This window comes from Penicillium cataractarum (genome assembly GCF_028827025.1).
Source record: "Penicillium cataractarum strain IBT 29864 chromosome Unknown utg000007l, whole genome shotgun sequence".
Lineage (NCBI taxonomy): Eukaryota > Fungi > Ascomycota > Eurotiomycetes > Eurotiales > Aspergillaceae > Penicillium > Penicillium cataractarum.
The window spans coordinates 3,009,941-3,031,584 of record NW_026622743.1 but is presented as its reverse complement, the minus strand read 5'-3'; the positions used below and the strand labels follow the sequence as shown (position 1 = coordinate 3,031,584).

The window sequence follows — 21,644 nt, the reverse complement described above, 5'->3', positions numbered from 1 at the left end:
GCTGGATTCAAGAAACCTCGCGCTCTGCGGTCTTGGCCTGGGCGATGGCCTCCTTCGCCGCAGTGATGTGTGCCACGTTGCTCTCAGAGCCCTTGGCAGCTTCCTCGGCCTGGAGAGAACAGTCAATATGCGCATATCACGCAGAAGGTGTAGACTCGAAATACTCACAATGAGGGACTGCAGTTCCCTCACGGTCTCTGCAAGCTTCTTCTTCAAAGAAGGGAAAACCTTCTTGGTCTCCTCGAGAGCACGGTGCTAGTTCATGTTAGCAAATCCTTGACTATCTCAATGCAAATTGCATATCCAAGGGCTTGCCAGCCCCAAAAATCAATTTGGTATTGGTAGACAAACCTCCTGCTGCAACAGATACTCGCGATTCTCATCTTCGCTCTTGTCATTCTCGAGCTTCTTGATACGCTCAGCCTGCTCCACCGCCTCGCGGTGATACGAGGCCTCCTCCTTCACCAAGCGGAGGACGGAGGAGGTGTTGATCTCAAGCTGGGAGCGGGGAGGCATTGTGATTGACCTAGATAATGTGTCAGAGGCGTGTTAGAAGTCATTGTGGTGCAAGCTGTGTGCTGTGTGACGTCATAAATTGCGGATCTGGTAGGAATTGAGCTGGACTACAGGTCTTGTTCCAATGGTGATATGGTCCATGTATAGCTCCCAGGTGATGCATATCCCAAATCCATTGTGGTATGGAGAGGGGCAAATGGAGAAAGACGTGGTGTATTGCAGCCCAACTCAATTTCTGTGAAGCAAGAAAGCTCCATAGAGAATGAAATGGGCAGATTGGAAAGAAGGAACACGAACATACCTTATGGTATCTTGAAAAATGCTGTGTTGAATAATTCGGCAGGATGTCAGGAAACAGAGCAGCCCCTCATGATGCTATCGGATATCTGTTTGCTCTGTTTGTGATACTCGTCACGTGGTATGCTCGCAATCAGTGAGGCAGAATAGCGACCTCAAGTGAACGAAACTATCTTCCGATGGCAGTATTTTTAGCTATGAATCTTGTCGTATTCAATGTAGATTGGGTCTGCTCTTCGATTTGGAAACCATTAAAAGCATTCTTTCAAGTACCGCTTCGTCGTCTGTCCGCAATACGTCATTTTACGTGAATACTCCAGCGTATCTAACCAACTAATTTTGTTTCGTTAAAATCATACCGTATATAATTTTCTCCTGCTTCTTTCTATCTCAAGTATAGTAAAACGTATGCACTTATACAGACAATCGAGTCCATAAACCATCAACACCCCTCGATTGCCTCCACATTCCAGCCAATAGGACTCCGCACGTAAGCTCATCCTCCCGCGGTTGCCTCAGGCCCATTCGTCCCGATAACCGCAGCCGATCCTCGAGTCCTCGAGTCTCTCATCCAACGCCCTTGATAGATCTACATTTGTCCCGACCCCCCTCTCGTTCGGTCTTTTAGTTTGCTCTCATTCAATGTCATCCTTCCTATCACAGAGCACGTGGTCGATTTCTACACCGTCCTAACCATGCCTGCCCCATCGCTGAAACACCTGGCTACGGCCACGGCAATCAAGCATGTGAAGAGTGAGTGCATCGGAAGAAACAACTATCTAACAAGATGTCATTATTACATTTAGGATATATCGCTGATTCGTTCTATCTTTATAGTGCTGACTGATATTGGGAGCCTCCCGTATGCCCTCGCTCGTCCGATCCTAATGAAAATCGACAATCCAGAGAAACTGGTACGTCACGCACGAGGCGCTAACAACGAAACACTTTCGTATCTACCCATACAAAGCACATATACTAACGTCCTTTCCATATATAGCATTCAATGGAACTCCTATCCCCGCACCTCGCCGAAGAAGACCAAGAAATCTGGCTCGAACTAATCAAACGAGACATCCCCCGATGGAACACCTACGATCTCCCCAAACACACCAACCGCTGGTACGAAGTCTACTGTGACCTCCAAGCCGAAGTCCAACGTGAACTCGATGCCGACGCCGCAAAAATGAAAATGGCCATCGACGGGATCAAATCCGAGCGTGCCCAGCTCCAACCAAAAGTCGTGAACCAATTGCCAAGGGGAGTACGTGCATCCCGTCCACGCATGGCTCCGAGAGGCGTGTACATACCTCGGTCGGGTGGTCTTACGGCACCGGAAGCCAAGAAGAAAGCGGCTATTTTTGCGCCGCAGAGGAGGAATACGGCGTTGGCGGTGCCGACCAAGCATCTTAGTACGAGGGCGACGCAGATTAAGAAGGCGCCGAGGTCGTTGATTGAGGAGCATCGGCGGCCGGTGGAGCAAGCTGTTCCGAGGCGGGAGAATCAGAGTATTGCACCAGGGCGGCTGTCCGTACCTGGGAGAGCGGCGTCCGCGTCTTCGTCTACTTCTGCTCGTCCGGGCTCTGATTTCCGGGGTTCGTCTTCACTGGCGGAGCGGGAGGCGAGGCTGAAGGCTATTGCATCCGGCAAGCCATTGCCACTGAAGCCACTGCCCTCGTCAGCCGCTGCTGCTGGCACAGCTGCCACACCCAATTCTCACGACCATCCATCCCCAGCCAAGGAAGCTCCATCGCCAGCCAAACGAGCTATCCCCAAGCGCAGAGCTACCTCTCCACCTCATCAGACCCACTCACATTCACTATCCCAGCCATCGAACGTCGATGGCCCTTCTGGTGGTAAACCAGATAATGGCCCCGAACCCGCCGCCCGTCCAGCTCCCGTCCGGAAACGACCAGAAGTCGATATCTTCCTTCGACCCAAGAAGAGGCGAGTTGTCTAATCATCTCCTTGTTAGCGTTGTCTGCAATTTAGCGTGCTCTTGCTTTCTTGTTCTCGAAATTTATTCTTATCCTGCTTGGCCTGTTGGCCGCTGACGTGTGTACATAATGCATTTTTCTGGGCGTTGAGTAGGACGGTATGGGAATTGAACATGGCCTCTGTTATTGGATATGGATGGGGCTTATCTTGTTTTTGGCCGGTGGGACTGAATGTATATTGCATGACTCGGGGTTTTTCCCATTTGTCAAATTTGTCGCATTCATCATGTCCTCTGGAGTATTTCTCTCCGCAATAGACAGCTGCACATGAATGGCACCAAGTCGATGGCAAGTTCGTTCTCAGGAAAGACGTCCACGAAGTAACATCGATCATTCTCGGAACAAGATACCCGCACTCGCAAGGCACGCTACTCTACACGTCAACGCCTTCAAGAACCCATCAACCTACCACCCTCCACGATATGCCCTACTCGGGAAAAAAAAAAGCAAAAGGAACGGTTCGAATACAAACGGCTCCGCACGAGTGCAGCACCTCAATTTTGAATCACATTGCTCGAAGTAAAATGGTATCTTAACAGGGAGGGGGGAGAATAACTCGTTACATCGCATCGCATCCACCACGCAGGGCGAGCACAAGGTGAAGCGTGGCGCCACCCTCGAGGTTGTATTCAGCCGCCGTTTTATCGTCCGCCCTAGATAGTAAGAAATGAGGATGTTAGCTGGATGATCTCGAAAGGATGGATGGTTGGAGAGCTAGCTCTTTATGTGTGGGAAACGGAGGTGATAGGGACGCACATTTGCTTGCCGCCGAAGATGAGTCGCTGCTGGACTGGGGGGATACCCTCCTTCTCCTCGACGCGCTCCTTTATCCGGGAGACCTATTTCCATAAATCCATGTCAGCCTATATGACTCTGGGATATGTTGAGCTCCGTGCGGAGCTGTAGCCTTGTCCAGCCCAACCCACGAAGTGTTTCCGCGCGAGGTTCTCGTAGGTATGCAGGCGTCGCGAATCTCACCTTATAGTCAGGCTCAATATCCAGCTCGATCTCCTTGCCGGTAAGTGTTCGGACCCTAATAGAGCAGAAAACGTTAGCGCCAAGCTGCTCTGGTGTTCCTCTCGGGCCGACGATGATGCAATTGCAGGGCCGCAGGCCCAGGCAGATACCGCCACTTACTTGATCAGCATCGTGGCAGTTCGATAGCTTTTGCTATGGTGTAGAAGGAAGTGGTTTAGGTGGAGGATGTCGGGAGGAGATCGCTTTGTGGTGCTGGTTATGAGAGAAGGTCGTGTTATGTCGATAAGAGTTCTGGAAGGAGAGGGAGTGAGAGCCGCGTTGGCGGGGTTTTGGTGGGGCCAGCGGCCTTATTGCCTGATTGATAATGAGGCCGGTGACGGCTTTATTAGAGGCGGTATTGGTGGCTTTCTTTCAGCTTGGTAGTAGGCTACTTCATAGTTCCTAATAATGGCTACTAGATGATCTCGTAGAGTTAAGTTAAATTTTTTCTTGCTTGATACAAATGCCATCATGTTTTAATCCAGGAGAGTGTTGATTGTTTTGCAAAACCTCCCGGTTCCGTTACGCCCTTGGTATAGTGCCTAAGCTGTTAAATAGAGATTAGTTGCAAATATCTCTAAGATAAATGAAGGAAATGAGGAAGTTTTACTTCGACTGATGGGGTATTTCGCGATAGTCGAGGTTTAATCATGCATGCGACGTACTTTAGTGGGATCGGCACCGAGTACCACCATACTTGAGTGGATATATATCTGCTTTCTACCGCTACCTTCAACCCCAACCAGCTGATCGCGACAGGTGACAGCCCAAGCTACATATTCAGAACTGCGAAGATAGGGTTGAAATGACACAGAAAACCAACAATGACCATCGAAACTCACCAGCAATCTACACGAGTGCAATCAAATGTGTTCAAGCAGCTGATTCTCGCCTGCGAGAATGACACGGTGAATTTTGCTCCTCTCCGGCCAGTCTGGATAATCCCGCTGACCAAGCTTACAGGGAAAACTTCAACAAGCCTTCGAAAAGCACCGATCAGCCCGGAATGAAAAATTCAAACAGCTGATTCTCGACTCCAACTTTCAAACATGGCAGTTTGACGAGATTCTGCATCAAGTCCTCGAGGCCAAACAGGGTATCACCAAATATGTCGACCCAAGAAATAATCTGTCCCTCTGGTCTCGACCACCACGGCACATCCGGGAATTGATCCATGAGATACAACAGATTATAGCCCCCATAGCAGGTCCATGTGAGTCGTTTTCGCTCGACGGTACAGAGTAAACAAGCTAACGCGGGGCTCTAGGCCTTTGGCTCACCCCTTCGGACCATCTCCATATGACTACGTTGGAGATGCTGCCGGCACGGACTCTGGCCGAGGTGAATGAGTTTGAAAGTCTTCTCAAACAGAATACGTCCTTGCAAGATATTGTCAACTACACGCTCACTCACCGTGCCCGTTTGGTACGACCCATAGTCAGCTATGATGCTTCGGCCCTGGCATTGAGTTTCGTCCCTGCCGTGGAAGATGCAGATCTAGAAGGCGATGGAGAGCCAAAAGACAGCTACTCGTACCAGCATCTACGCAGCGATCTCTACGATATCGTGACTGAAGCTGGGTGCCAGCTAGAGGCACGGTACACTGTGCCATCGGCGCATGTTACAATTGCACGATTTGTGCGCCCAGTTGGGTGGTCCGAGAATGAGTCTGAAGAGCCGGGCTTATTTCGCAAAAGAGCCCAAGACCTGGTGGCTACAATCGAGGATATCAACCAGGAATTAACATCAAATAATTGGAAGCGATTTGGCAACCCGTCGCGGGGTGAGTGGAAAGTCGGACAGGAGAAAGGACTGGAGTTGATGAAGGGCCGGTCCTGGTATGGAAAAGGCGAGAGTGTTATTATGGGCAAGGGCTTCCAATAAATTAATTCTTTCGATATTTGGATTACAGAATAGACCATCACAATGAAAGGAGTCACAAAATGAATGGCAAGTGTAGCTTCCCAATTGGGAAATGCGGCCCTCTCAAAGTGATGACTCATCCAAGTCTTGGCGGTGGTAACCCAATCTGGCTAAGCGCGTGACCGAATAGGGCACTAAGCGAACGAAATCCCACAACCACACTCGTCCGCTGGTTCTTCTCCGACAAGCGACATCCAACGACCACCACCTCGCTATCCGGCAACCCAGTCAAAATGGTAAGGCTTTTACGTTCCGTGCTTCAGATTGCTGTGCCTTAAAGTCTTGATCGATCGAAATTTGTTGCGACGTTGCGGAGATATTGTGTGAATGGGAAGAAACGAACTTGTGTGGCCGAACTCGACGCCGTGAACGATGCCGACCGACCGATCCTCGCCAACACTGCGGATTTTACTCTCCCACTGGATCAGCGATTGAGAATACCCGACAATGCGATGTGAAAGTCAACAATCGACTGAGTTGGGACTGCGACCGGAAGGCCGAGACTGAACGCGAGCACCGCACCGTGGAGGGGACGAAACCTCGAAATTTTCGCGCAACCGGGACCAAGCCCGTTTCACGAGTCCATCACATTCAAGAAATGCTTCTCTCGAGCTCGCGCTCGTCAGACACATGAATCTCCGCGACTGCAACAATTTCAAGACATCAGACCCACGAGACACAAGCAAACCTGGACTGGCATATCTTTTCATATCCGCACGGACAATAGCTCACGAATCTCTTTTGCGAACAGGTCAACATTCCCAAAACCCGCCGGACCTACTGCAAGGGCAAGGAGTGCCACAAGCACACCCAGCACAAGGTCACCCAGTACAAGGCTGGCAAGGTGAGAAACCGATCCTTTCCGCTCGCTCCTCGAGGCATCGCTCCAACATCTGCACCGCCGTCGACTGAGCCACAACAATGCAAGAAAACAAAACACTAACGTGCGAATCCACAAATCAGGCCTCCCTGTACGCCCAGGGTAAGCGTCGTTACGACCGGAAGCAGAGCGGTTACGGTGGTCAGACCAAGCCCGTCTTCCACAAGAAGGCCAAGACCACCAAGAAGGTTGTCCTCCGTCTCGAGTGCACTGCCTGCAAGGCCAAGAAGCAGCTCGCCCTCAAGCGCTGCAAGCACTTCGAGCTTGGGTACGTTTTTCTCTTTCTACCACCGAGACTTGGAGTTTCTGGTGTTTTTGCTGTGGACCCTTTTGACTAATGATTTTCTTTTTCTGCTCTACAGTGGTGACAAGAAGACCAAGGGTGCTGCTCTCGTCTTCTAAGCGTTCCATTTCCTTGTTCGGCTTCTGGGTTTCCTGCATTGCACAGACACCTCGCTGTTACTGTGGAGGTCATATGATGGTGGCAATGGAAAAATGAAATAGGAATTCATACCTTCAAAAACAACTCGATGACTACCTGATACGAGTCTTCTTATTCTCCACATCTTTTTTCCACACAATAGATTGAGGTCCTCAGCGGGGGTTCTTGATTCACTGGACCTGGATGCCAGACACTGGTGACCTCCAGGCCGCAAATACCCGTGCCTATTGATTCGTAGATCATACTGCGACCAGAACCCGGATCTCTTGTCTCATAGAGTCCGTTTTCCTTATCTGGGTGACGGACTGACGGATGAAAATGGGACCTTGCAGCTGAAATCCCTAACTGTGTTTCAGCCCCTCATACCACATTTCCCTCGTACTTTCTACTGTGATGGGGAACATGACCTCGCTGTCCTCTTTCAATATGCTTTGCCTATAGTAGGTATGAAAATGGATTGTCCCACCACATGTACCAATCCCATCACGACACCGACTATGGGTCAACTATAGGGTATCTGCCTCACCTAAGGCTGTTTAGTCTTAAGACAGAACTTGGTCCAGGGTCTCATACAATACAACCTTGGATTTGGACTCTGCTATAGAGCCATAGAGAGACAGACAGCATAGCAAGCGAGATCCTGAGTGGAGTTTAGGCGTTGTGTGAGTTGGAATGACCAGAGACCATCAGTACCCGCGGCCATTAGGGTGGAGGAAAAGTGGATCGAGTCCGTCCGTCAACCACCCTAAATCCACGTTTAGTCTTGAGCTCGAAGCAATAATAATTGGCCGATTTCATTATCATTCACCTTAACCGAGGATCGCTTCCCTGTCAATGTGGTCCGGTTTGCCAAGAAGTGTACTGAGCTGTTCTACAAGACCAGCCCCGGGCATTATTCCCCCCATTCCTCAAGATGGCGGGTAGTCGCCTTGTAAGAACTAGCGACTAGCAAGGAAGAGGTTCTCTTGTGCTAGAACCTGGCGCTCAATCCTCTTCCTATCCAAGCAAGACTCGCACCAACCCCGATCCTCAAGCCACAACGCTCATCGACCCCGGGAGGACTCCAACCTCCTCCAAAATCAAGGACACAGCGTGATTTCTAATCGCTAGTCAAAGTGGAACATCCATAGGTCAATCCGCGCCCTTTCAGGCTTTCACCCACCGCATAACCACGAAACAGACCAATCAAGACACCATAAATTGTAGCGAGTCATCGGTTCGGACAACCCCCCGCACTTCCTCCTCCCCCCACGCCAAGCTAAACCCAAAAACCATTCAGTACAGAGTCTCAGACACCCATCTTCCCCGGAGGGCCATTGCATTCAAGACCTCCACACTATCACAAAAGAGTACACAGTCAGAACCAATCACCTCGTGAACTAGTTATTGATATTCGCCTAATTCCCACTTTTGTCCTCGTATCGCCGGCGCATCTCAACCCGTTCACCCCCGCATTTCCCCCAGAATATCATTACCTACTCGGCCGATCTCCGAGCTAACTCGGCCGTCTTGCTACGCTGGGCACCGTGTGACCTTTCCTCGGTTGCTCGGATGAAAGCCGCTGGGTAGGGGTTGTAAATAATAGAGCTGGACTTCCTGGTTATCCTGGTCCCTGCTTGCGCAAACGTACCAGATCAGTCATCTCTCGACCCTGTCTGGACCCGTGCTTGGTATATCGCTGGTCTGATACGCATAATTTCATCATGGCGATGTGGTATTCGCTCGGTATTGCGTTCTTCGCTGCTATCGGCACTTTTTTGTTTGTATGTGCCCATTCGTATGTGTAGGATCGATCTCATGGAACCGGACTGACCTGGACGCAGGGGTTTGATACGGGTATCGCGACGACGAGTGAGTACCCTGATTCCTATTACTCTGCGACGATTTCGAGATCTAAAATCTGCTTCAGCTATCGCGCACCAAAGTTGGATTGATTATATGAAAAAGCCCTCCAATGGCTTAACCGGAGCTGTATGTTTAACCCCAGTCAATCGACACACAGCGCTCTCTCTACCGCCGAGTCCTCCCTGACTGATCATCCTCCAGGTGGTGGCCGTGTATATTGCCGGTGAGGCCGGCGGTGCTTTGACGCAGACCTTCATCGGTGATAAATTAGGTCGCATCCGATTCATGCAGCTGATGTGCGTGATCGTGACCATTGGCACCATCATTCAGACTGCCTCTGTAAACATCGGCATGTTCCTCGCTGGTCGCGCACTAGCCGGCTACGCAGTCGGGTAAGCCCATCCATCTAGCAATTCATGCTCAAACCCATCGACATCATCGCACCTTCGCTAACTATGCATCCTCCAGTGGTATGGTCGCCACGGTACCAATCTACCTCAGCGAAATCTCCGACCCACGTTTCCGCGGCCTGATCGGTGGTATCTCCGGCTGCGGTATCTCCTTTGGCACCATGATGTCCAACTGGGTCGGTTTCGCCTGCAGCTATGCCTCCTACGGCCCCGTACAGTGGCGTCTCCCTCTCGGAATCCAGATCCCCTGGGGCGTGATCATGTTCGTCGGCTTGGCAACGTTTATGCCCAACTCACCGCGTCAGTTAATCCGTAACGGGAAGATTGAGGAAGCGCGAACTGAGTTTTCGCGGATTCGACGGGGCGTGAATTTGCATGAGGTTGAGGAGGAGTTTATGCTTATGCAGGCGCAGATTGAGTATGAGATGGAGAGGGAGATTACGAGCTATCGCGAGATTTTTAAACTTTTCCGTCGTCGGGTTTTGGTGTATGTATCACTCTGATTCCATCCCTGGGTTTCATGCAGTCCGGAGGGGAGAGTGGAGCGCGGAGATGACCTGTGGGGTATCAGTGGCTAACTAGGTTTTGATAACAGGTCCATTGCTGTGCAGACTATGACTAGTCTGACTGGCGTCAACGTGATTCAGGTACGTTCCGCTATACACTGATGGCGGCGCCGACCCGTCCTTTCGAGAAGCCTATTCTAACCTTCATCCCCACAGTACTATCAAAGTGAGCCTCGCCTCGTGCAGATCTCCGATATCCAACGTTCCAAGCTCCTCTCAAGCATCGGTAACTAATATGATCCGCAGCAATTCTGTACAAATCCCTCGGCATTGGCTCACACCAGATTCTCGCCCTTGCTGCCGTCTACGGCACCATCGCCTTCCTTTCAAACGCTATCACTACAAAGTTTATGACGGATCAGTGGGGCCGCCGCAAGTACGTGACCTGACCCGCTGTGCAGATGTGGAGCATGAAGCAGGTGAAATCGATAATCTGTAGTACTCGAGACTAATAAATTGCATAGGATGCTTATCACCGGATTGGCGGGCATCGTGCTCATCGAGATCTACGCCGCTGTTATGCAGCGCGAGTTCCAGAATACCAATAACCGGGTTGGCAAGGGCTTTGCTATTCTGGGGATTTATCTTTTCGTCGTGTGCTACTGTAAGTGGTCCTGCGTGGTGATTGCCGTTGTGGAGTCGGCTTTGGTTCTGGGGAAAGGGGTCTCCCGGGCCGAGATAGGGAACTGCATTGCTAACGTCCTGGGTTTTCGTCTAGATGGTATGCTCAACAGCACAACCTGGCTCTACGGTGCAGAGGTCCTACCCATCGCACTTCGCAGCAAAGTGATGGGTCTCGCGGCTGCCTCACACTTTATCGTCAATGTTGCCAGTAAGAGTCCCCTCATCCTCCAGGCTGATTTCACAGTGACATGATCACGATCGCTCATACAAAATTCAAAACAATAGTCACCGAGGCTGGGCCCAGTGCATTTGCCAATATACACGAGAACTACTACTACGTCTTCGTAGTGTGTTCCGCATTTTTCCTTGTCATTGCATACTTTTACTTCCCGTACGTACTTGCATCACCTCATTTCTCAAACTACAACATTATCTGACACTTTCATACAGCGAAACTAAGCAAAAGACCCTTGAAGAAGTCGCTGCTTCCTTCGGCGACCGGGTTGTCCTGGCTGATGAGGCTCCTAAGCGAGTCTCCGTTGCAGGAAAGGCTGATCACATTGAATCGGCCGACCCGTCCGCCTCAGCGTCGGCATCAGCTTGAACAACGAGCTTCTTCATTCGGAATCGTAGGATTGCGAGATTATCTCATAGGTGGGTATATGTATACGCAATGGTGGCGAGATTGAGTCAGCCCCGGGAGGTTCCTGCGTTCTTGGGTCTAGCTGGATACATAAGAATAGTAAACATATATATCTACAAGGCACACCCAATGAGACGTGATCCACATTAGAACTGAAGCGAGTTCCCTTCTAAGCAATGAGCTTTTCCGGGCAGAGATGCATTTTGCTAAAATTGAACATTCTCGGTCTTTTGTACACCGACACTACTAGTAGTAGTTCGTAGACGTGCCTGGCAAGATGACACCTTCCTAAATAAGTGGTTGTACCCTCTTTCCCGCTTGATCCCGGACAGACGCATCATCATCATCGGGTAGCTTCCGAATAACAACCGGCACCGGTTCCTAATTACTAGGTATGCACTAGGCTGGTTATTTTCGATCTTGACCTACAAGATGAGAATACCTGCATATAAAAGTTGATAGATCACAAAGCAGCACATATTCTAGATAAAACATTCTTCCGGAGTCACTGAAATTTTCTCCAACAAAATTTTCTCCCGTTCAGCCCCGATCCACCTACCAGCGCTAACGACTAGGATCGGACCCGTCACGCTGGATCCACGCTAGCGTGCCCCGTTCCATTCGGGTGGGCTAGATTGGATATCAGATTTCCGAATGCCAGGTTTATGTACTGTTGATCATCTCCATGTTTCGAGAGATTCGGTGAGAAATTCAGAGTTCAGAGTTCACCTTTAGGCTATTGTCGATCCCCATGCACTCTACCTGACTGTCGGGTGCATTGAGTATGTATACGCCCGTAAATACTAATTGCCGACTATTCAAGCCGTGTGACTTGCACCCCTGTCATCCGATGCAGAATGTCCACTTCCGAAGGAAGAAGCAAAGACAGAAACTAGTTAGGTAGGAGTCAACAAATGAGAAGCAAGAAGTAAATCCCAAGCTCCATTGCCACGCGAGAATCCCTGATCGTGGTCGATCCAGTCGCGCATGTGTCGCTCGTGTCCCGGGGGGATGGTAGAAGAAAGCCTCAGAACTTAGGGGGGGGGGGGGACTTGCCTAGTTTGGCAATGGTGGTTGGGTTATTGTTTATAACGATGTGCATCTCCATGTTTGTGGTTAAGCCCCACAGATCTATAATTCTATAGTCTACAATGTTGCTAAGGTTTCATTGTGGGTTCATTCCCAGCCAAGCCGGTTTCCATATCCCACTCCCAAGATTCCCAAGATTCCCGTACAGTGGTAGAAATAGTGCCGGGCACCGTGCAGAGCCCGATCGCTCGGGGAGGACATTATTTGCCACCGTGCATTGTGCAGGGCAGACGATGTATCTCTCCTTCGAACTGTAACTTCTATGACTCCTGTCAAATTGATCTGGCGGCTCGGCAGAGATGATCGGCTAGCGGAGATCGTCGAGGTATCCCTCCCCGGGCCCCCCCTGCCACATGCTACAATTAAGTTACATAACGACAGGACTATACATAAACTATCTTCTAACTATTAGCCATCCAATAAGAGTCTGGATAAATTTTCCCCAACCCCTTGACCTCTCACGCATAAACACCCCCTTACCCCATGGCAGATCCTTCCCCTCCCTTCCGGGGATGCGTTTAACCCCGGTGCCCGTGGACGCTGATCAATTCCCCCAGATTGACTTGAATCTCTGTCAATCTTACGAACACGAGGTCTGAGCACCGGTTGCTTCTCCCCTGATCAACAGCCGATGGATTCACATTCCGCACATTCCGCGCTTTTGAATTTGCTCTTTGTTACATCCTTACAGTCACTAGTGCTGCACGGAGTAGGGCGCGCCATGTGGAAATTTAGGGTTGCGCTTTGGGCGGAGATTGCCCGCTTGGCTGTCTTCTCTGGGTTTCCCCATTTTTCACGCTTGCCCTTGCTTAGGGAGGATCAATGGTGGATTGTTTCAGGTCGTGATCGACAATTAGCCTCCGCGGAAGTTCTGTTCACACTGTGGCTGCCACTATTGTAGGAGTGATTCAGATTTGTCGTATCTGAATAATCAGGGGCCTTGGAATGATCTCCGATGTTCGCAGTTGCTTCTACTGACTTCTAGGCTGTTATTTTCGTTGTGTTATTGTTCGTGCAAATTGTGAAAAATTGTGTCTATATCATCATCCACATACTTCGTATTGCAGTTTGGTATCTGTGGAACCGCGATTGCTCAACCGTGGCCGGTGCCGCCGGATGTGGAAATCTGTTGCCTCAATTTGACTACCTATACGAAGATGAACCAAGATTTGAGATGATTCGATCAGAGTTGCCCACGAATAGTTATTATTTTAATATCGGCGACCACATCTCTACACTACAAAGGGTTCCACGTAGTAAGCTCTGATATGATTCGAGCATGGTTCATTTTTAGGGGTCGGCGACCATCTATTTGATATACTAGATAGCTTCACCGTGCTTCCTCTTCTTCTCTGGCCACCACTGTCTAACTCCAGCTACCATGTGCCTTGCCATCTAGCCGTGTCATTCTCCTACTGGATATAGCTACAGTGCCTAATCCCAGGGACTCGGTACGGCGACAGGCAGTGACGTTTCTGGGGAACAGGGAACCTGCACGAAGAAGAAGAAAATATTCATCCGAGCGCATGCTGGCCTATAACTTGAGAACAGCCTTGTGATTCCTGCACTAGATCGTTAGTTCGCGCTAGTCGCCAGGGAAAAAAAAGAAAAAAACGTTGACGCTGTGGCGTTCTACAAGTGGCTTAGCCTGCACTTAACCCGATTCATGCTAGCCGCGACGCATCACGATTCGTATCGACCACTAGACATCTTCGATTGTTGCTTGGGCCTCTTATCCAGTGGCAAAACGCACACCCTCGAAGAAAAAATCCTGCAACTGAGTACTGTAGTCGTTGGCAGTCGCATCACCGTAAAGAGAAGCTGTCGCACCATTCCGCCCGTCTTGGCAATTCTGAAAGCCCGACCTCCCCGTTTCGGGATTCTCTTGATCTCTCTCTTGCCGTTCTGCCCGTACTTCATAGCCGGGTTTCACACCGATAATCAATCATCCATGCATCATCATCCTTTTCATGCCCTTCTAGGGCCCAAGCAGTTGACTCCTCGCATCTCATGTCGCAGCCCATCCATTCCCCCGGGATGAAGATCGGAGCCCCTAGTTTATCACTATCACATCGGGAAAATCAGGGGTCTACCAGCCACCATGCTTCCTTTCCCCCCGGGAACGGAACCACCTTCTAGAAGGACAGTTAGAGCGGGTCCCTTGAGCACGGTTGGCAGAGTGCCATGTTGTAGGTTCTAACCATGGTGGTGGGACATCATTATTGATTTTCTTGCTCTGCCTGTCAGGATAGTTAATACCCTATTCTGCATAGCGTGAGCCCTGGGAATTCTTCGGAAGTTACCCTATGGCTTCCTACAGGTCAGTTTCTCCCAGCCCGTGGCTGGCACATAGTTTAATTTATCCGAAATGCAGAGAGTTCGAGACAATCGGCAATCTGGGAGGCTCACTTTACTTTGTGTAGTCAACTAAATAACTCAAACGGAAAAACCTTGATTCGAGTTTCGGATGCAGCGGGTCCACCCCCTTGACCTTCGAAGGCTTCTAGAAATGTTCCATGGACCCACTTGGCGTCGGGCGCTCCGCGCTATTGTCAAAAAAAAGTTTTTCTCCATACAGGGCTGGCTCTGGAATGTCTGTTTTCTGGAATTTCCTGTGCCTGCATGGCTTTTTTCCCACACATTATTTCGTATTTATTCATTATTCTTTATTCATGCCACGGCATATTGTCACTACCGAGAAATTACCCTATTCAATTATCAAACTGCAAAGAAGGGGGGCAAAACGGTGAGGCGTGTCTCTTTTCAGCTTATCCTGCGCTAATCCTCAAAGTTCGCACGTTGCCTCCTGTCGGAGGCGACCCTGGAAAATCATTTTACTCCCACATTTAATTGTCATGAATTTTATGCGGCCTGTGCTGATCAATTTTTGTCATGTACTTGAATCCTTGACAGAACGCATGACGCACTGCTTGATCGTTCATTCCCCAGTCGTCTGCGACGGAAACTTTAAAGCTTCTATCCTTTCCCTCTTCTTCTTCCCCCCACCTGTCAAGTTCGTGGTGGATTTGGAACAGAATTTTTTCTATATCTTTAGATCCCGACCCAGATTCAGATCACCAGTTTCCACATTCTAAATCTAGACCCAGTGGATGGGTAAAAGTGGGCACGTCAGAACTGGAGCATTACAAACAGCCACCGGTCCACCCGGCCCATTGTCATCGCTTATTGAACTCAAGTATTGTTGTTGATCGTGAACCCTCTCGTCTGTGCATCTCAACTGCAAAGAAGTCATCGACAGAAAATTTGCATCAACAACAGATACAGCCTTCACAGACATTATAGCCTGTTTATCTATACAGAAGGCTTGTCATGACTTCTTCATCCCGGTCATCCGGGAAACGTCTCCCTATCAGCTGTCAAGCATGTCGCACACGAAAAATCCGCTGTTCAAGAGATGGTCGTCCCTGCCAGACGTGTGTGCGACGTGGTCTTGGCGCTGAAGACTGCATCTACCTCGGCCAACCTCGACTCTCCTCAGAACAATCTCCCACAGCGGACCCAATGGTTCAAAAAGAACTACTCGCACGCATCCGCAATCTCGAGGGCCTGCTACAAAAACAGGTCCACTCGCAGGCGGGGACTCCCGCCGGTGCGACATCACCTTTAGGTGCCGCCAGTGCCACGGGGAGCTTCTCTGAATCTGAGCTAGGTGTTTCCCTGGAGGCGTGGGGAAGCCCGTTGCTGGGTAATGTTGGTACCCTTCACACGTCGCCCTCGGGCCATGTGCGGTACGTCCCGCTTGCTTCGCAGTGGGAGTCGGTCGTTGCGAAGAGCCCCGCTGCGGAGTGTTTGCGGAGCTCGGATGCGGACATCGCGGACGATGATGATCTACAGATTCCACTTGCGCGTAATGGAAGTATCTCTCGGGCTGAGTTGTTGGCCTTGCTCCCGCCGGGACGGTATTGCGATACCCTTAAAGAAGTTTACTTTCGAGTATTCTCTCCTGTATGTTTCTCCCCCGGTTCCGTGTAGAGGCAGAGTATGCAGTTGGCTTGGACGATGACTGACATGTTTTTAAGGTCTTCCATATTCTTCACGACTTGACATTCGAGGCCGAATATCAACAGTTCTGTCATGATCCTGGCAGTGTATCAACGGCCTGGATGGCCCTGCTCTTCGCTATCCTTGCGATAGCGGTTAGTGCTTTGAATGACGACGACCCCCTTCTCGCTGATCTCGGACGGGAAAGGACAGTCAGCCGGAATATCAAAGTGCTCTCAGCACGATACCGATCTGCAGCACTGCGCTGCTTGGCCGCAGACGGTGTCATGACTCGACATTCAATCAACTCGCTCCAAGCTCTCGTTCTCATCAGCTACGCCCGGCTACACCGTGGCCTTCCATTCTGGACCCTTCTTGGCTTCACCAACCACGTTGCTATCTCAATGGGTTGCCATATTGATCCCGAAAGGTTCAGTCTAGGCCCCATTGAGCGCGAAGAGCGCCGCCGTGTCTGGGCCGGTCTCATGATGCTCTACACTATTCAAAATACCTCCTTTGGTAGCCTAGACCAGACACAACTCCCACAGGATGTGAAGCCACCAGCAGACGTCGACGATGTGGATCTCCTTACTGCTCCATCAATTTCTATTACCTCCAACCCATCCTCCCCGATCCTCACTCGCCCCACACAAATGACCTTCCTACTCCTTACATCCCGTCTCTACAAGGTCTCCAACCGCATCTGCGAATCCATTTTCACATACCCGCAATCTCGCTTCTCTACCTCCCAACTAGAATCGGAAGTCCTAGCTATCCGCGAGCTCTGTGACGCGAGGTATAACCTCGACACAGCGCGCGATCCGCTCCCTGTTCACCACCAGGCAAACCTGAACATTCTCTACGCTCACATCCACCAATTACTCCTGCTCCTACTACGACCCAGTCTCTGCCAGTTCCTGCAGGGCGAGATCACATCCGAGACATGCGAGGCTCGTGGGAAATGCATGGCTTCTGCCAAGGCCTCACTATCCATCTTCCAGTCCCTTCTCGAGAACCCACAATTCGCGCCATATAAGTGGTATACCAGCGGATTGGGTAGCTTCCATGCCTTCCACGCGGCGGTAGTCTTGGCCGTCGGTCTGATGAACCCGGAGAATCAGGCTGAATTCGACGAGACGAAAGAGATACTCAGCAAAGCGCTGGATATGTTTGCCTCGTTATCTGTACGAAGTATCTTCTGCAGCAAAGCCATGCCCATTGTCCGGCAGATTATGTACGTCTTTCCTCTCTCCCGTCACCCTTTCTCATCCTCTCATCATAACCCATAAGAACTGTACTAACCTACTCACCAGCGACGTAACATCAACCCAATACCAACAAACCCAACAACACAAAACCCCCCTCCAATCCCAACTCCACCTCCAGGCCCAAATAAACGCCCAAGCTATCCCCCAGCAACAATCTATGCCCACCTCTCTGGCACCAGCGCTCTCCTCAATCACCATGCCAGACAACTTCATGCTTTCACATTCGCACTCACAAGCGAACTCACCCGTGCCCACGATTGCGTCCACATCCAGTGATCCAACCATGCAATCTAGTTTTGGATTGCATTTGCATCCGCAGAATTGGCTAGGGCCAACGTCTGTGCCGTGGGATACGCTTGGTGCGTCGATGGGGCAGTTTAAGTTTGAGTCGGATGTTGTGTAGGGCTGTTCGAGGGCTTATTTTGCTTTGTCTGCTATTTTCTTCTATATGGTCTGGTCTTTACTTTGTGATTAATTTGGACTCGGTGGCACTTGTGTCTGAGAATTTGGGGTTCGGTTTTGGTTATGGGGATACCTAAAAGCTTTTGGGACTTGGGCGGATAACTTTCTGGACTGGAGTGGATGAGCGGTTGGCTTTTTTTATTTCGGGTTGGCATTTCTGTTTCTTTTCTGCCAAATCAGCTTTTTATGAGATCATGACCTGGGGAAGGGGATTTATTACAATTTTATTATATCAATTTCTTCTTTACAGATTTCAATGCAAGTCTCTAGTAATCTATGACAATTTGTCTCTAACACCTCGAAGTAGTTTTTGTAGTAGATCGCATTATCTGGGCAAATGCCTGGACGATCAGACTGAATACTGGTATTAATATCACTAAAACTGTAGTGTCTTTTGATTGTTATCCCGTTACGTTCCTGAAAGTTCGCACGATCCAGTAGTGCCCAGCGTATATGCCGATGGCACGCGGAATATCCCAGATATCGGAAAATTTACGAGATTGACCGTGTAGAGCTCGAAATTTTCGTATACCGAGTAAACAACAATAAGCCAAGTCCCAATCAGGTCGGTTTGACGCAGCACGCGTGCCGATCGATGCCATTCAGGTCCGTAGCGGCACGGCATCTTCCGCCAACATCAACTCAAAGATGCTAAGAAGATCAGATTATTGCGAGATCCCACCCTATCCCTCCAAGCGAGGAGAAATGTTGCATGATCGACACTTTCCAGCGAGATCCGGAATTATGTCTACTTCCCCTCCAAGCAGGAAGTAAACTCAATCTTGGCACGTCCCACCGACAAGACCAATGTGGACTGCGGAAATCCACCAGAACACTTTAGCATCAAGCCATCAACCACCACTGACCCTCTTCTTCGCCCACTCGTGCAGGATGCGCGTGCTCTGATTTGAGTCGGAGACCGGCAGGGGATCACTCGTCACGGCCCACGCCGGCGCCCAGAGCTAAGGCTTAGCGGCTTTGCATCCCCCACTATCTTCATGGTGGATGGACATCTGCATCCCAGAGGGGTCGTCTCGTATCGTTTATGCAGCAGTGTGCCTGTCAATCCTTGCGAATCGCGGGTTCCGATTGATGGGGCACGTAGATTGTCGCCAATCGGATCGGTTTCGTTTCTATCGGTTGCGTCCTAACTGGGTAGCTCTTGAGAGCTCTAGTCTTGCATCGGTCGCACCGGTTGATGAACCCCGCAGCGCGAGATTCCGGAATATCTCCATGATGTTCTGTCTAGCCGTGTGATACTAACACGAGACGATGGGCTGTGAATATACACGTGGGACGTAGCGAAGACGAGATGGCCTTTTCTTTTCGGTGCGAAGGCCGCCGTCGCGAAGACGAGCAGGGATTGCGATGGCTATAAGAAGCATGCAAAATCCCCTGCAATATGAAATCTTCAAGTTGTCGCTCAGCCCTTGACTTCAATCAACCTCAGTTTCTGGATTCCAGATGCATCCCAGCGCCCTCCTTGGCCTCCTGGCCTTTGCAGCTGCTGTGACTGCTGCTCCTCCCAAGCGTCACTCCAATGCCCACTCGAGCGCTTCGGTCAAGAACCTGAAGAGCCAAATTAAGAATTTGGTCATTCTAGAGATGGAAAACCGCTCCCTGGACAATCTCCTTGGTGGTCAGACTCTCAAGGGCCTCGAGAACCCTATCAACAACGGCCCATACTGCAACCCATACAACCTGACCGACTCTTCTCAAGGCAAGGTCTGCAGTGCTGCCAAGGACTTTGATTCTATCCTGGATGACCCGGATCACTCAGTCACTGGCAACAACATTGAGTTTTACGGAACTTTCATCCCCGATAATGCTGCCATTGCCAGTGGCAAGCTCACTCCTACCCAACAGGGTTTCGTGCACGAGCAGCTGCGCCGTTATGGTGCTGATGTGAACAAGACCTCGCTCGCCAAGCAGGTTTTGAACTACTACACCGAAGACGAGGTGCCTGTTTTGACTTCGCTGGTGCAGAACTATCTGACCTTCAACCACTGGCACTCCGACCACCCCGGCGTAAGATAGCGCAATGTCAATGTCATATTGGACTCTCAGACTAACAACTCTCTAGCCCACCAACCCGAACCGGGCCTATGTGCTCTCTGGTACTTCTGCCGGCCACGGCACGAACGACGACGCCTTCGACTCCGATGTCCACGGCCTGACCCAGCGCTCTATCTTCCAGCAGCTGTCCGAAACCAACCACACATGGAAGAACTATTACACCAACACCGGCATGGTCGACGCCTTCTTCTTCGACTGGACCTTTACATCGGGCAACACCGACAAAGCAGTGCCACTATCCACCTTCTACTCTGACGCTAAAGCCGGCACCCTCCCTGAATTCAGCTTCATCGACCCATCCTGCTGCGGCACCGGCACCAACTCAATGCACCCAACCGGCCTAATCTCCGACGGTGAAACATTCATCAAAAACGTATACGATGCGCTCCGCGCCTCTCCCCAGTGGAACCAGACACTCTTCATCCTGACCTTCGACGAGACTGGCGGTTTCCACGACCACGTCCCCCCGCCCCTTGCTGCACGCCCGGATAACTTGACGTACACCGAGACTGCGCCTAACGGCGAGAAGTACACTTTCTCGTTTAACCGTCTTGGTGGGCGTATCCCTACTTTGTTGATTTCGCCGTGGGTTGGTAAGGGTCTTGTCGAGCAGAAGGGTACCAACTCAGATGGGCAGACTGTTTCGTACTCTGCTTCTTCTATCCTGCGCACTCTAGGTTATTTGTGGGACTTTGAGCCGTTTACGCCGCGTGTTGCTACCTCGGCTTCGTTTGATCATTTGATTACGAATGTCAAGCGTAGTGATACTCCTGTGACGCTGCCCGAGCCCCAGTCTTTCAAAGTGAAGGCGTAAAAGGATGTTGGATGGGTCCAGGCTGGACTTGGATACTATGGAGCTACATTATCATAGATGTGGCAATTGATTATTTACTTTGAATAATCATAGATTTGGCCAGAAATGCGCTCAAATAGTAGGAATGAACTCTGTATGCACAACAGCTACATTTAGCTTTGGCTCACTACTTCAAAGAGGCTGAAATTCAGCGCACCGATATAGCTTATTACGAGTTTACCCCGAAAAGTTACTCTCACTCCGTTCCCGACTTTCTCCCAAGATTGCCCCAGATTATTTCCGAGTCTTTCCCACTTGTGTTACCATAAGATACTACAGAACTGGTGGCTCATGTACCGATCATATGAATTAATAAGCTGGTCTCGACTTATCATGAGTGCCGTTACCTTGTGTTAATGTAATATAGTGGAAGAATAGAGCTTACTAAAAGAGAAAGTCGAGATTTAGCTTACATGCCACTGTGTAATCCCCTTGAGGTAACTCTTTTCTATGAGGCAGTACGGAGCACAAAGGGACTGCTACACTTCGGACTTCCTATTGGCTAATCTCAACTTTAAGGTGAATCTTAAGATGCAGCTACAGTAGTTTGAAAGTTTTTGGCCGCCGGAGTTCCTTTCAATTTAACGGGGGCCGCATATAGGAAACTGTGGAGTAGTATGGGATTATTGCATATTCGAGAGGGCAACTTCAGATTTCTACTGTATTGATGCAAATAAATCCTCTCCGTTCTTGACAATAAGAGAATCCGAACTGAAGTGGCGCGTAGGCTACGC

The 21,644-nt window shown here is 50.2% G+C and overlaps 7 protein-coding genes across 7 annotated transcripts; 6 read left to right on the top strand and 1 right to left on the bottom strand.

Annotated features, from left to right (window-relative positions):
* Window positions 1-7: 7 nt before the first annotated feature.
* On the bottom strand, window positions 8-516 carry N7496_008636 (putative tubulin-specific chaperone Rbl2; the record flags this gene model as incomplete). The annotated part of the gene is made up of 3 exons (XM_056701555.1): window positions 8-109; window positions 169-255; window positions 352-516. 3 exons carry the CDS (start codon window positions 514-516, stop codon window positions 8-10), a joined length of 354 nt encoding a protein of 117 aa, XP_056553618.1.
* Window positions 517-1,508: 992 nt separating this feature from the next.
* N7496_008635 (elongin A domain-containing protein) lies at window positions 1,509-2,773 on the top strand (the record flags this gene model as incomplete). Its single annotated transcript, XM_056701554.1, has 3 exons — window positions 1,509-1,566; window positions 1,651-1,727; window positions 1,814-2,773. The coding sequence occupies 3 exons, from the start codon at window positions 1,509-1,511 to the stop codon at window positions 2,771-2,773; spliced, it is 1,095 nt and encodes a 364-aa protein (XP_056553617.1).
* Window positions 2,774-5,126: 2,353 nt separating this feature from the next.
* Window positions 5,127-5,711, top strand: N7496_008634 (uncharacterized protein; the record flags this gene model as incomplete). The annotated part of the gene is made up of 1 exon (XM_056701553.1): window positions 5,127-5,711. One exon carries the CDS (start codon window positions 5,127-5,129, stop codon window positions 5,709-5,711), a length of 585 nt encoding a protein of 194 aa, XP_056553616.1.
* A 272-nt stretch (window positions 5,712-5,983) lies between these two features.
* Window positions 5,984-7,032, top strand: N7496_008633 (60S ribosomal protein eL42; the record flags this gene model as incomplete). Its single annotated transcript, XM_056701552.1, has 4 exons — window positions 5,984-5,986; window positions 6,502-6,594; window positions 6,714-6,898; window positions 6,993-7,032. The coding sequence occupies 4 exons, from the start codon at window positions 5,984-5,986 to the stop codon at window positions 7,030-7,032; spliced, it is 321 nt and encodes a 106-aa protein (XP_056553615.1).
* A 1,743-nt stretch (window positions 7,033-8,775) lies between these two features.
* On the top strand, window positions 8,776-11,121 carry hxt8 (uncharacterized protein; the record flags this gene model as incomplete). The annotated part of the gene is made up of 12 exons (XM_056701551.1): window positions 8,776-8,835; window positions 8,896-8,923; window positions 8,982-9,043; window positions 9,119-9,309; window positions 9,386-9,814; window positions 9,923-9,974; window positions 10,050-10,095; window positions 10,140-10,269; window positions 10,358-10,497; window positions 10,612-10,725; window positions 10,803-10,908; window positions 10,968-11,121. The coding sequence occupies 12 exons, from the start codon at window positions 8,776-8,778 to the stop codon at window positions 11,119-11,121; spliced, it is 1,512 nt and encodes a 503-aa protein (XP_056553614.1).
* A 4,458-nt stretch (window positions 11,122-15,579) lies between these two features.
* On the top strand, window positions 15,580-17,922 carry N7496_008631 (Zn(II)2Cys6 transcription factor; the record flags this gene model as incomplete). The annotated part of the gene is made up of 3 exons (XM_056701550.1): window positions 15,580-16,215; window positions 16,290-17,485; window positions 17,565-17,922. 3 exons carry the CDS (start codon window positions 15,580-15,582, stop codon window positions 17,920-17,922), a joined length of 2,190 nt encoding a protein of 729 aa, XP_056553613.1.
* A 1,523-nt stretch (window positions 17,923-19,445) lies between these two features.
* On the top strand, window positions 19,446-20,871 carry N7496_008630 (phosphoesterase superfamily protein; the record flags this gene model as incomplete). Its single annotated transcript, XM_056701549.1, has 2 exons — window positions 19,446-20,009; window positions 20,065-20,871. The coding sequence occupies 2 exons, from the start codon at window positions 19,446-19,448 to the stop codon at window positions 20,869-20,871; spliced, it is 1,371 nt and encodes a 456-aa protein (XP_056553612.1).
* Window positions 20,872-21,644: the final 773 nt, after the last annotated feature.